The sequence below is a fragment of the Lonchura striata genome, chromosome 3 (genome assembly GCF_046129695.1).
Source record: "Lonchura striata isolate bLonStr1 chromosome 3, bLonStr1.mat, whole genome shotgun sequence".
Lineage (NCBI taxonomy): Eukaryota > Metazoa > Chordata > Aves > Passeriformes > Estrildidae > Lonchura > Lonchura striata.
In genome coordinates, this window is record NC_134605.1 from 90,439,715 (window position 1) to 90,454,051 (window position 14,337).

The 14,337-nt window shown below is 39.4% G+C and overlaps 1 protein-coding gene across 1 annotated transcript in view; it reads right to left on the minus strand.

The window, feature by feature from the left end:
• Positions 1–14,337, minus strand: part of LRRC1 (leucine rich repeat containing 1) — a 69,982-nt gene that overhangs the window by 6,775 nt on the left and 48,870 nt on the right. The window contains exons 7-10 of the mRNA XM_021551257.3: positions 13,920–13,994; positions 12,029–12,173; positions 9,242–9,360; positions 8,156–8,239 (exon numbers count right to left, since the gene is read on the minus strand). Of these exons, the coding sequence (XP_021406932.1) occupies positions 8,156–8,239; positions 9,242–9,360; positions 12,029–12,173; positions 13,920–13,994 (423 nt within the window). The remainder of the gene's footprint in view (positions 1–8,155; positions 8,240–9,241; positions 9,361–12,028; positions 12,174–13,919; positions 13,995–14,337) is intronic.

The following is a 14,337-nucleotide window of genomic DNA, read 5'->3' on the forward strand; positions in this document are numbered from 1 at the left end:
AAAAAAAAAAAAACCAAACTGATTCCAACTTAATGTTCCAGACGGAAATTTTATAAACAGGAAGATTATTAGTTGTAGCAACTCAAAAGCTCCTTCAAGTAACTCTTTGTTCCTATTAACAAAGGAGACTTACCTTTGTTTGCTTATCATACGGAGTTTAAAAAGCACCATTGTTTGTTTGCCAGTTCCAAAACTCACCATAAGGGGAAACAAGATTTTTTTCTTTTCTTACTCCAAGTAACAGAAGCAAAATATCCCAATGCCATTTGAAGCTTTCAAGTTAAGCAGACTTAGACTCTAATTACAGAGTTAGAGTCCAAACTAAAGACAGTGGAAAATCTTAGTTCAAAAATTAGAGGTCATCTATAGTGATATACTTCTAAGAAGGTTCTCCTCTCATACTATAGCCAATATGTAACTACACCTTAGCCAGGAGTCCCCAAAACTAAGCTGAAATTATTGTGTTCTTGTTAACTGTCAGCCGTGTCTTTGCAAAACCCACAATTCAGTCCAAAGCCAAGACTGAAATTACAGACAAATAGCACAAAATATTTTAACTAGTCAAAGGGAAAATGGTGTTGATTTTAACACACACTATTTACTAAGGAAAAAGTCACTTTTAAAGGGTGCAACTGTGACTCACAAAGTAAAACAAATGGAACATTTACATTCCACTCACCTTCCTTTGTATCATAAATGCTTTTTAATGGAAGAAAACAGCAATCAGCTGCTCAAGGCTTCTGATTCACAAGCTATTTGCAACGGAAAGTTAAAGTGCTACATTCTTGACAAAACAAAATCTGTGCTATTTCTCTTAAATCACGGCACTCTTAATATGCAGCTGTTTCACAAGATTATCAGTTTTCCCAGCCTTGTGTATAGAACAGAAGCATGAACCTTGCAAACCATTTTAGCTTGTGAATCAACCCTTAAAAACCAGCACTCAAATAGTAACAAACATTTCTTGGTTCAAGAATTCTGCTATTGACTTTAAAGAGTGTATAAATTCTTAAATAATGTGCCTTCACATGTTCACAAAACACAGTGTGATATTAAAAAAATATATACACACTAAGTGCCTAATTGGTGTTGCTAACATGAGGAGCCGTGAAAAGCCAGAAATACAATTAGAGAATGTTGATGAGCTGGCAAGTGATGCCCTCAGTGTACACAAAGTGTTCCCTTTTCATGAATGAAGTTTGTGTTACTCAGTCTTGGAGCATGGAGATCCAAACAGGTTAGCCAAACAAACAAAGTAAAGCCATGCAGCCCTGATGAGACCCAAACTTCTATACTTTTGATAATGGAAAAATGCAGCAGTGGAATCAGGACAGCCTGAGTCATCATGCATTTAAAGCAGCTTAATGAAAGGTAACGGGAGAACTGTGGACTGAAGAATACTTACAGGGTTATCAATTTACCTGACCCATAATTTTCCAAGCAGCTAACAATTAAGAAAATACAAGAGATGTTCAATTTATTTTTCTTTATTCATATTGGACAAGAGCATGCCAACAAATGGAGACAGAACATACATTCTTCTACTGCCAAGGAGGGTTGTAACTCCTAAATCATTTAAACTTCAGTTAATTTAACTTTGCTCTCTATCAGTCAATAGGCTGCTGTTCAAAGGTTTGTTCCATTCAAAGGTAGTGAAGACCTTTTATTTTAATAGGGTAGTAGAGTAGATAAAAAAGAGACGCTGAATTTTTTTAATGAAACTGTTTTTAGAAAATGCAGACAGCATTTAATGAGCAGTATTAAGTGAGATACCACAAAGAAAAAAAAAGACAAGCTGACAGTTAAGAATCAACTAAAATCTTTGTCATTTAAACAAAGATGGCACCCATCCAGCAGTACAGAAAGGCATCAGGTCCAGTGTTTGAAAACCTAAACATGAAGCCGCACCACGGAGGCAAAGTGCACACACTACAAGGCATGAGGAAAGGAAAACGCTGCTGTGGCCACCATGAAGCTACACGGTATCAGAATGTCACTGGTTTGGCTCAGAGTGGCTAACTGAGGGAGAGCCATGCTTTCCAAGGGTCACATGCTCACAACAAACTGTGCCAGACCACCACATCTGCACCAAGGACACTGCTGAGGCCACAAGCCCATTCACCAGTCAACACACTGCATTTCCAGCACAGACTTCACTTAATGGAGACAAGCATCATGTGCTTAGTTCTAGGCAAAAACCTCCAAGGACTGGAGGTTTAAAGAAGTCCTCACACTCTTCTGTAGTGAGCAGGACATCAGGAAAAGATTTCACATGAGTTGTGCATGCCTAAGTCTTACTCTTGAGACTTAGTTCATTTTAGCAACTTTAGTTTAAGGGTTACTGACTTGTCACATCACGCCAACGCCAAAGAACAGTGAGCCTAGATAAAGGAAAACCACAAAAACAAAGCCCAGAGGTCAGTCAGGCAGTAAATGGTCATTACTATGAAGCGCTCATTTTAAGATCATTGGTACTATGAAGATGGAACAAAACTGCATATTTGCATTCAGGTGTGCTTGATTGAGAAGATGATTGTCACTAGGAGACCTCTGAATTCCACACAAAACTTCAACCCTGTAAACCCTTTAATGGATGATTTTATTGCTCTTTTCTTCTAAATCAGTCTGAGGCTCATCCTTCTAACAGGTTCCTCATTCTGGGGGAAGCAGTAAGGCTTGGACAAACATAAACAGGAAGTCAACTCAGTTGCTAAACTCCCCCCATGTTTTCATCATGACCAGCATTTAGCACTTCACTCTCCTGCTTTTTTTGCCATTCATACACCCACTATTTGTCCGTCTTAGACAGTCCTCCACAACTGCAAGTCTTAGCAGAATGCTTTTCTGCTAGTGTTTCTAATGACTCTAAAGTAGATCTGTTTACTACTCAAAGGCTATGAATCAATTCTGCTGTCCTTTACCAGTTAGCATCTTTCACACAGCAATAAGCAATAGAAAAAAAAAAAACATTATGACAAATACTGTAATGATCAGTCTTTAGTTGCCGTGTGAATAGCTAAAAGTACAGTGACGCATCTCTTTTATTCAACTCTCAAAACAGTTGTCAGTGCCAAAAACTCTCTCAGACTTATACAAGTCTGATAAATATAGTGGTAATTTAAACACAGTTCCTCTTGTAAAATCTTTTCCAGAGTGTCATATCCAAAATTTTGTTTGGGTTCAAAGTAAAGTCAGAATCTTCCTTGGCTCCACATAAAGTATACTAATTCTTTAATTGCAAGCACAGAATACATTTAGGGGTGGAAAAAAACTGCCCCATTCATTATTATTATTAACTATTTTTCTGTTGTTATTATTAACTTTAAATTGGGTATGAAAATCTTCAGCAAACTGACTTCAACACCTCCTGCACCACTGGTGAATGGGGGAGAGGAGCTCACCAAGACGGCTTCTCAGCCCTCTGACTCAAGACAAGTTTTCCAGCACTTTTCCTTAGAGGCCTATTTTTTTTACCTCAGAGACACACATGCTTCTACACAAATGAAGAAAGAGACGGGATATCAAAAGTTAAAATCAGAAAAAACAAAGTGGTCCCTACTCCTTTAAAAAAAAAATTTAAAAGCACAGTAATTATCAAAAAAAAAAAACCCAAAACCCTGTAGTTTTACCTAATGGAGTGATAATTCTCACAATATACCTCAGAGCCAGGAAGGACACATTACCAGATCTCCGCTGGTTGTAAAGACTAATTAACAAAAGCATATAAACTGGAAAACATTCCAAGGAGGTTATTTATGCAAGTGCCAAAATCAACACACCAGTTTCATCAGCATTCCTGTGCCAGGGTGGGATTTCTATACCAAAGAGTCACCAGGCAGGTCTTTCAAGTTTCAGGAAAAAACATTTCTAACTATGAACAGGTTTAGACATTCTCAGCTCTTGCTGAAGTCTGTTTTACCACTTCAGTCACAGACGCACTAAGCTGCAAAACGAGATGCTGTAGATGAAATCTGTCAGTGACTCAATCCATGGTCAAACATTCAGTTCTTCCAGGTTTTACCTTTATCACCACACAACACAGAAAAAACTTTGAGCCAGGAAACTCTGAAAGTGTATTTGCATACAAACTCCTCAATAATCCTAAATCAAGACATTTTACACCAAAAGATAAAGAGTAGTTTTACAAGTGTGCCTTGAAGCCATGCTGCAGTGTAATGGTTTAACACACTGACTAAAAATCCAATTCTCCTTAACTGTTAACTAAAAAACAAATCAACACCCTTCTACCCCCTTCCCCAAAAAAAACACACACCACCACAGAATAACTAAAACTCAGAGATTATCTCACCAGGCATTTAATTCTGACTATCCTACCTATAAAAGTGGTCTTTGCTATGGGAGTGAAATGATAGCAACACCAAGCAGATACAGTATTGGGTACATGTACTCTCCTCTCCAGCTGAATCCCACTTTTTTCTACACACATTACAAGACTGCATCTCTATCCCTCTCCAACAGAAACCAGTAACAGCCTCTCCCACATCTATTTTTTATCAGGATGAAGACCACATATGCACAGCTGCTCTAGCACTCTGTAAGGCAGAGAAAGAATCAAAGAGGTAAGAAAAACAGGTAAAGAGGGAAAGATACTGAGGAAAAATATCTGCAGTGTATACTCTACTTTTGCATCCAACTCTGTTTCTGTGAGTTGGTACTCACAGGTACTAATTTTGTACAAGTACTAATTTTGATGTGCAGAGGTTTGAGACCCCAGTCTATACCCTTGGCTATACTATCTCAGGAAACATCTAAAGCAACACAGAGCAGGCAGAGGTGTTTAAAATTACTTCTGTCAGGAGATTGTTCCTGGCTTTAAATTTTAGTTAGTCAGTTTAGGATGAAAATAAACAGAAAACATAGTATGCTTTCTCAATTTCAAGCAGAGCCTTCCAAGTATGCTACCTATCCATTTTGTATTCTTTTTATTCCACGTCACTAATGATGAGAACAAAAATGGAAATTGAACATTCCACCCAAGACATGAAATGGTTCCTCCCTGCCATCCAAAGGGAAACTCAGAACTGGAATCTTTGCCACTATCAGCCCCCTACAACTGCTCCTGTGGATGGTTTACATAACGGCAAATAGTACTTGTTAGACCTGTGCACTCAGATCATGTGTTCACTTTTAGAGCAATGAAATGTGACTCTTCACTTAATTCCTTTGAATTGCAAACATAAAACCTGTCTATGAAATCTTCATGTTTGGTTTAATACAAAATGCTGCTAGTCAAGAAAAATACTATATCAAGAAAACACAACTCCAGTACAGATGGAACATGGGCAGAGAGCAGCAGATTCCTTTATTTTTCAAACTACCATTTCAGCACTGTAAGAAGGCACTATAAACACACTCAGGGAAAAATGTATACTGCACAGCCTAAGCTCAAGGAATTCAAAATGAACCTTGAAAAACTGAAACTGAGAAATCTTATTAGCTAGACAGTAGGTTCTGCAATACACACATATTAACAGTATTTTTGAGGCACACCATTGCCATCAGTTGTTTGTTTTCTATTTGTAACATTACCAGCTAGTAATTCAAATGCACTGATCAAGTGAGGGATGACCCCACAGTTAGAGAAGGACTGACTGCCTTTAAAATTAAATAATAAAAAATTAAATATCGGCAGAGCAAGGCATAAAATCTTATGTTACATGTAATTTCAAGGCATTTGTTCTAATGAGACATATGTTGGCACAGACACCTTTAAAGGAAAAATAAAAATTTTATTTCAAAGTCATTGATAAGGAGCCAAAGAGCTCTGCTTCCTCTGTTTCCCTGCCAAGCTCCCTTGGGAACCATCCTCTCCCATTTTTATTTCTTGGACTTCCACAACTCCCCAGAGCTCACCTCATTCCAGACACTACCTTCCATTTTCTCATTGTTCACCTTCTCCAAACACAGGCTCATCCCTGTCTTCATTCCACTTCTGTGCAGGCGTCCCCCTCCCTCTCTCATGTGCACTGATGTTCTCTAGACACATTCTCCATCTTCACTTCACCAACTGAGCAACACATTCCACCTCTGAAAAACATTGCTGGCCCCAAGTGATCATTATCTTGCTCAATATGAATCCCACTATTGTTCTGCACTGAGCTCCTGACCCCCCTATACCCCAAACAGACACACTCCATATCCACCTTGCTTTACCTGCTCCTGCAGCTGAGCCTTCTCCTCTTGCCTGCTCCTGTTCCTGCTTCTTCCAAGCCACAAATTGCTCTTATGCACCACCTCCAATACCATATATTCCATTAACCATATATTCCATACATATATTCCATTATCACAAGCTATTAATTGCTAATCTGGAAAGAAACTGTACCAGTAAAACTTTCCATGCAAAATTCAAAACAATTCTGCTCAAAGGTGGAGTGGACATAAAATTGCACAAGTCTCAAGTACAGGTATTTTAGCAAAGAAAGTTTTCTGCTGAATGAACACCAGATAAGAAAGATATTAAACTATTTGAGCACATCCAAAAGAGGGAACGAAGACTGGCCTTGAGGAGAAACTGTATGAGGAGCAGCTAAGGTCACTTGGTCAGTTCAGCCTGGAGAGGAGGAGACTGAGGGGAGACCTCACTGCAGTTACAGTTTCCTCATGGGGGAAGAGCAGGGGCAGACCCTGATCTCTTCTCTGTGTTGATCAGTGACAAGACCTGAGGGAAAGGCCTGAAGTTGTGCCAAGGGAGGTGTAGGTTGGATATTACAAAAAGGTCCTTCACCTAGAGTTGTTGGGCACTGGAACAGCTCCCCAGGGCAGAAGTCACAGCGCCAAACCTGACAGAGTTCGAGAAGTCTTTGGCCAATGCTCTCAGATACAGGTGGTGACTCTTGGGGTGTCATGTGCAGGGCGAGGAGGTGGTCTCCTGATGGGTTCCTTCCAACTCAGCATATCTTATGATGAAAACTGCTATCACATACCAATACAAATAGTTTTCCCAGGGTCTTGTCTCTTGCTAGCTATCATGCAACTTGGCTGGGTAAGCCCTGTCGCAATTCTTTGTTCAGAAGCAGAAGCACGACAGCAGGGAAGACACTGTTTTGCTAGAAAAGCTGCAGTACTCACATCTCACCCCTCACCTTCCCTCAATTAGGTGACTGGCCTGTGGCAGCTCAGACCCAGGAACTGTTGCTGCCAGTGCCACTGCAGCATCCTCTGCCCCTGCTTGATCCCTCTTCTTCAGACAATCAGCTGTCGCCCATGTCTTTGCTATTTCACTTCCTTCTCCTACCTCCTTGTTGAGCTGTCCAAGCTCCATAAGGAAGTGAGCCAGAGCTGATGCTCCTCTCAATTTCCATCAGCTGTCACCTGAGTACAGAACCCTCCTGCTCCTTAGGTGACTGAAAGTAGAGAACAAAAGCTCTCTAAAAGAGCCACATGTTAGACAGGAAAATTAAGAGGGAGACTTACTTGAATAAAAATTACAGAGAAAAAGTGGTACAAACAGAACCAACTCACAGCTTCATATTCCAATCACAGGATGCTGCTTTCCCAATTTCTTTCCACAATTTACTGCTGAACTAAACTTGTAAAACCTTCATTATATTTAGTTTCGCAACACAAGCTCTAGCCTCATTTCATTCCACATACTATTACAACAGACAAGAAGTCCTAGCACTCATAGCTGTAAAATTTGAGGTATCTGGGTCATATCAAGTCCTTATATTTAAGGGCAAAAGTAGTCCAGAGATCTCCAAAACCAAAAAGACTGTCAAGACAGACACTGAGCCACTTTTCAGAGTACGAAACATTGATATTGGTGAGGAAGAGTGTGGCAGTAGTTTCATACTACACACAGAAGAGACATATTGGTGCTGCATTCACCCTACTAGAACTCCAAGTCTTCAACTAGTGCAAGACCTGACATCCACACTGGGAATTACCAGTTAAAAGCTAATTAGACCCAAGTTAGTTACAAGCTAATTAGATCCAAGCCTTCTTGTTCAACTGTGAAGACATGTTGCACTTCCAAGCCACCAAATCACTACAGTTCAAATCTAGCAGACAAGTTTCTGGTTGTGATCAGTTTGGAAAGAATATCCATTGGACCAAAGTTGCCTGTTACTTCTCACAGGCACTTGAAATCAATAGGTTTCTGTTTCTATAATGTCATTGGCACAAAACTTACCTCTTTGGGCAAAGATGTTAATTTGTTTCTATCAGCATTCAAATTGTTCAGCTTCTTTAGTTTTCCAATGCTCTTCGGTAATGACTGTGCCAACAAAAATAAAATAATACACAAACAGAATTCATAAATAAACAGAGTCAGGAAAAACCACTTAACTCACTTTTAAAATTAATTAAAAGTCTGATCTACTTTCAAAATTGAAGTGTAGTTAATCCTCATTACCACCAGACTTTCCAAAGACCATCCAAAGGTTTATATTGCAGAACAAGTGCCTAGGAATGTTAATTTCTAACACAAATTCACTCATTAATTATCTCTGCACTATGATAATAAACACACAAGAGCTGTGTACAGAATGCCTGTACATAGGATGCATTATCTAACTTTACACTCCCAAATTTGCTTCTCGGTTAGCTATCTCCTAACTCAGGTGCTATGAACTGACTGTTGGAGAGACATCTTAACAGTTTTAAGGTTCTAACTCAACCTAAGTACCAACTGAGCTTAAGAAATGCTCAAACCTAGTTTATTTAAAGACAGCTCCTCTCCAAGTGTCAGTGTTACGATAAGTTTCAAAATAATGGAAGGAAACACCTAACAGAAAGAATTCTGAGATTTTATTTTAATTGATCACATATCATATTTAACATCTGTCTAGAGCAGATCAGCAGAGCAAGGAGCAGTACAAGTTCAGCAGTGCTCAGGGCTTCTATTCAGTTCCAGGAAGACTGATCCAGGTAATGCACAGCAAAAACTGGCAATAAAGCAACACAGCACAAGCACAAACTTCTGCATAAAAACCACAACTAAGTAAGTGATACCTGCACTCCACATGCTCCAATTCTCTCACTGGTCATGAAAGACTCGAGAGTGAACATGTAATTGCTTAAGCATTTGAAGGGTGGATTGTTACTACACACAACACGATCTCCAGGATTCATTTAACAAGAAAGAAATAAGATGCATTTAAAGAAAATGCACTCCTTAGCAGTAGCAAGGGTGAGTAACCTAATGAGCTAAGTGATTCAGCACTTAACAGCAGGTCTTATTACCACCTGCCATTTGAGCAGCCATGACCATGCATACCTGCAATTGGTTTTCTGTGAGAACTAGTTCAGTAAGGCTTTCACAGTCTCCAATGGAATCAGTTAGTTGGATCAGTTTGTTCTGATCAACCTTCAAAATGGAGAGCCTCCGCAATTTTCCTGGACAGAAAAAACAACATGGATTTTTAGTCTAGTATCCTCCAGTATCTTTAATTACATAAATTTTTAATGCTGCAAAACTTCCAGAAGTTTTCTAAAACAATGGAATTTTATTGTTAGGTAAAATAACAGAACCCAAGCATTGCTTCACTTAGTGCTTGCATTATTTCTGAAAGTTTTAATATCCCTGAATTCACACTCAATATAAATATTCATATCCAGTATTTAAGCATAATAAATTGCAATAAAGTTGATATATATTATCAATCTATAATAATATAATATATTATATTATATATATTGTAATATCTGAATGATAGCCCATGTAAATATTAAGGATGTGTCTACCCAAATGCCTATAAACAAGTGAAAATTATCCGTTTGTTCCTCAATTATACAGTGTTTATTAACGAAGGAATGTTCAGAAGATCACCTGCACCTAATCAGTCACAGTGAGAACACCTTGCACTGAAGTGACAGGTCAAACCCGAACAGGATCAAGGTCTCTTTGTCCTTACAGAGAACCTAATTAGTCAGACAGGAAACCCAAGTTTATTCTTTAGATGAGAAATCAAACTTCTCTGAAGGTGATTTTCTTATAAAGAACAAAATACTGCTTCAGGGCAGAAAACCCAATTTGTTCTATTCCTTTGTATCAGAATGGTCGTTGGTGCAAAAGCTGACTCAGGCAGAGCCCATACTAGAGAATTAGGGAGACAACACTAGGTGTTGATACCTCACTGTCATCCTTGTGTGGTCCAAACCAGCTGTAATAGTTTGGAAGATCAAATTCACTGATGATGCTAAGTGATGAAGGGATGTATGACACAGAAAGACAGCAACCTAAACAGAAACCTGAGGTTTAGCACAGATAACTGCAAAGCTCTGCACCCAGACAGAATAAACCTGTGCACCAGCACAGGCTGGGAAGTGAAATATACACCTATACAAGAGCTCTGCTGGAAAGGACCTGAATCCGCTGGTGAGCGCCAGGTTGAATACTAAACAGCAGTGAGCTCTCATCAGAAGCAAACACCAACTAGACAATATTAGAATTATAAAAAACAGATCAATGGAAGTTGCTATATCCTATCAACCTGAAATTAGTGAAACCACACCTGTAAAATCATTCTCAGTTTTATGTGATGACTTGTCTTCCCCCTTAACTCCCCTGTTTAAGTGATGGGGGTCCAGAAGGAAGCTATCAGAATGGCCAGAGCACATGTCAGCTGAGGCTGAAGGAGCTGGCTTTGTTGACTCCCACCAAGAGACAGCCAAGGAGGCATCTGGGAACTGCCCAGAACCACTTACAGGGCAGTTATGGACACAACAGAGCCAAACTCCTCTCTGCAGGGGCAGGTGAGGCAGCAGTGGCTGCAGATCGCAGCATGGGAGATCCCACCTGGCCATCAGAAGCAGCTTCCTCAGTGGGAGGTGGTGCAGCACTGGCACAGGCTGCCTGGGGGTGCTGGAGCTCCATCAGAGCTCCGGAGACTGAGGAGACACGGACACAGCTGACCTGAGCCACTGGTGTTGTTGGTGAGAGACTTGCTTCAAGAGCTCTACAGATCCACCAGTCCCACCAAGGAATCAGTGATCAGCTGGGCAATGCCCCAGAGCTTCCACAGAGACCAGCAAGGATCACTTCTGCCAACAAGCTCTATCCAGCCAGTGCATGAGCTTCTGACTTTGAGATGCTAGAGTTTCTGATGTACAAAAATTGTACTGGCCAGCACAGGCCATCAGAGAGGGCTGCTATAACTCCCTATCAAACACGTATGAGGCAGCTGTAGGACCCACAGTTGTCAGCCCACTGCCCCAAGTCCAACTTCTAGAGAAACTTCTCTAAGTCCAATATAGAATATATAGGAAGGGGGAAGGTCTGACCACTCTTTTCCAAATGTTAAATATAGTTAAACCACATTCATGAGTCTTCCTTCCCCTACACCTTTATTTTGGGGGGTTTAAAAAAAAGTCCTCTCAAGGAGTAAGGCATATTCCTACAACGAGGAACTTTCCAGAAAAACAGCTGACGAGTAGAGAAAAAAAAATGCTTGTTTGTCTACTTGCCACAACTACTGAATGGGTAAAAAATATACACCTTAAAAAAGGCACTGGTAATGCTTCAGGAAACATTCTTCAGTTACTGAACTCAGTCTAAGGGGTCAGAGACAGAAAGGTTGTGGCTTGAATCCTCAAGGCAAGGATTAATGTGCTGCAAGGCAAACAGTCTTCCACTAGGTTCAGTGGAGGATTAATCACATTGTCCGACTGAAGATAAATACACATCACCATTCAAAATTCTGTATTTTTTGCAGTGATACTTTCAGCCAGTCTTACCACTTGACCCACAGCATGTTACAAGCTGAAATTTCACAGTGTTAAAGAGTTCTGATGGTGAAATGGATACAATGGGAACTGAAGGGACATTACACTTATGTTGTTTGGGAGGTACAAAATGAAGACTGAAAAAGGATTATGAGGGAGTCACTATGCAGACAATTAAAATGCAGCATTAATAGAGCTATGCATTTGCTACTAAGCAAAAGGAATAAAAACCAACAAGAGACAAGTTCATCTCTTGCACAGAAAGACTTTAAAAACCCAAATGACTTCCAGTTATAGTGGGTTAAATGGTTCTGTGTGATTGCATTCACTTTGTACTCACCAATGCCATCAGGTAAGATCTGAAGTAAATTCTGAGAAACAAGCAAGTCTGTTAAAGAAGTCAGACCACTAATTTCTTCAGGAAGGCATTCCAATTTATTTTCAGAAACATCCAGACAAAGCAGGTTTTTCAGGTTTCCTACTTCCTGCGATACAAGGAAAAAAATTTAAGTCATGCCCAAACACGCAAGAAAGTGCTTTGAAAAATGTACCATCACAATGAAATTCCACAAAGAAAAACAATTATCTGTATGACCTCTTAATTAGCCATTATTTGTATGACCTCTAAAAGCAGAAAAAAGTAAGTATTTACACTTTACATATGATAAACTAACCAAGTGATTCAGTCACAGTTTCTTATTTTAAATATTAAACTGGCTTCAGTAGTCAGGCAAGCTATGTTGAGCACACCCAGGCAAGCACCAGCCAAACCTGGAGTTTTCCTCAAGTAAAGACTGCAGAGTTGTCTTTTTCAGAATGGCAGATTATCAACCACCACATAATTAAAGTCTACCCCTCCCAATCAACCCTAGGCAAATTAGGATTAGTCTCTCCTGGCTGCTACAGCAACATGCCATGACATCTAGGGATTTCATATCTTCACATCTCCCAACTACAAGAAATGCAGAAATAGGAACTAGGGGTGTTGCTCTAGCAAGCATATTCGAACTGCCATGTTATCCTACCATTATCTACTATTATTAATGAGTACTTAAGTTTTTATCATGGCAATCCAACCATCAGACAGAGAAATACCTTTGTCTCTGTTAGCTATCAGAGCCCCCCCCCCATTCCCCACGCACACAGACATCCCTATACACACTTGAGGACAGATCTCATTTTAGTCATCCAAATCACCTTTCAGAGAACAGAACAGCTGAGGAAGAAGTGCCTTTTACATATATTAGGTTTTCATACAGCAATGGCCTTGATCCTAACTTGCAAGATCAGTTCTTCTACTTTTGAATTGTCTGCCCCTCAAGAGGATCTTTCATTAAACACATACCCTCATCCAACAAGTTCATCCTTTCAACTTTGGTCAAAATACACAATAATGGGCAGTTTCAATAAAAATGGCTGCTGAAGTCACACCTAACCTTTTATGAGTGATCATCTCTACTTACTAGGCCAAGCCCATAAAAACAAAGTCAACTAAACCCACTAAATTGTAACTGATTTACAAGACACACAACTGACAATGAAATCCATACAGCAAGTAACAGCAGATTGCAGAAGGAACAGAAGAAAACACATTTTGACTTAGCTGTAAGGGAAAAAGAGGGAAGAGGAACCATCCTACATATTATAAAAGTTCTTAAGAAAGGGAATATAGAGTGCTATAAGCTTTAAATGCTAAGTTCCCTTATCCCATGACTGATGTCAGAAGGGGGATTTTGCCTGCATAAATCAAAATTTCCATTTATGGCAAAATTTTCATAAATGGTTCCGTTACTGTACTTCTTCCAAACACCATGCTTAAATTAATGAAGATGACTACAAAAAAATGAAAAAAAAAATTCATACTCAAAACTTTTAAAACTGCAATTCAGATAGATACACAAGGTGATGGTTATCTCAGACAACTTATGGCTCCCTGATCTTAGGGCAAGAACTGTAAACAGAGGATGTGCCAGCCTGCAAACTAAACAATGTGCCTATTAGGAAACAATTCCTTTGTCAAAATACTTAAAAATGTCTGACAACAGACAATATCATGGCCAATCCCTTGCAGAGGAATTTTTCAAGAGAAAATCCTCACACACCCAAAACCAAACCCAGGCAAAGTAGACTGAGAAAAATATTCCATTTTAAAGCACCTCTCTGTAGGAATGAATGAAAATGTTTTCTTTCAAAAATATCTTCAAAACAGTATCAGTAGAGATCATTTTTACCTGAGGTATTTCAGCTAATTGGTTTCCATCCAACCAAAGGTCTTTAAGATTGAAAAGTGCACCAATTGTTTCTGGCTACAACATAAAAAGCAGCAAAGTTAAGTAGCATAGGAGCTTTAAGTAAAAAAAAAAAAATTGCCAACCCACAATTACAGTCCAAGTAACCAATTCTTACTGCAAGCTCTATTTACAAGTACCTTGGTCAGAAGTAGCAAGGGTGACTGTAAGTATTTGGGAATTCCATCATACAAATAATTGCTATAACTCAATAATCTACCATTCTTTCCTGGCATGCACTAACAAATTGCTTCCACACCCTTGATCTACTGAAAATCCATCCAACATTTACCTGAATCACCTTAAGGGAGATGACAGATATATTTTTGGTAGATTGATCTGCAACAGTGTAGGACCTCTC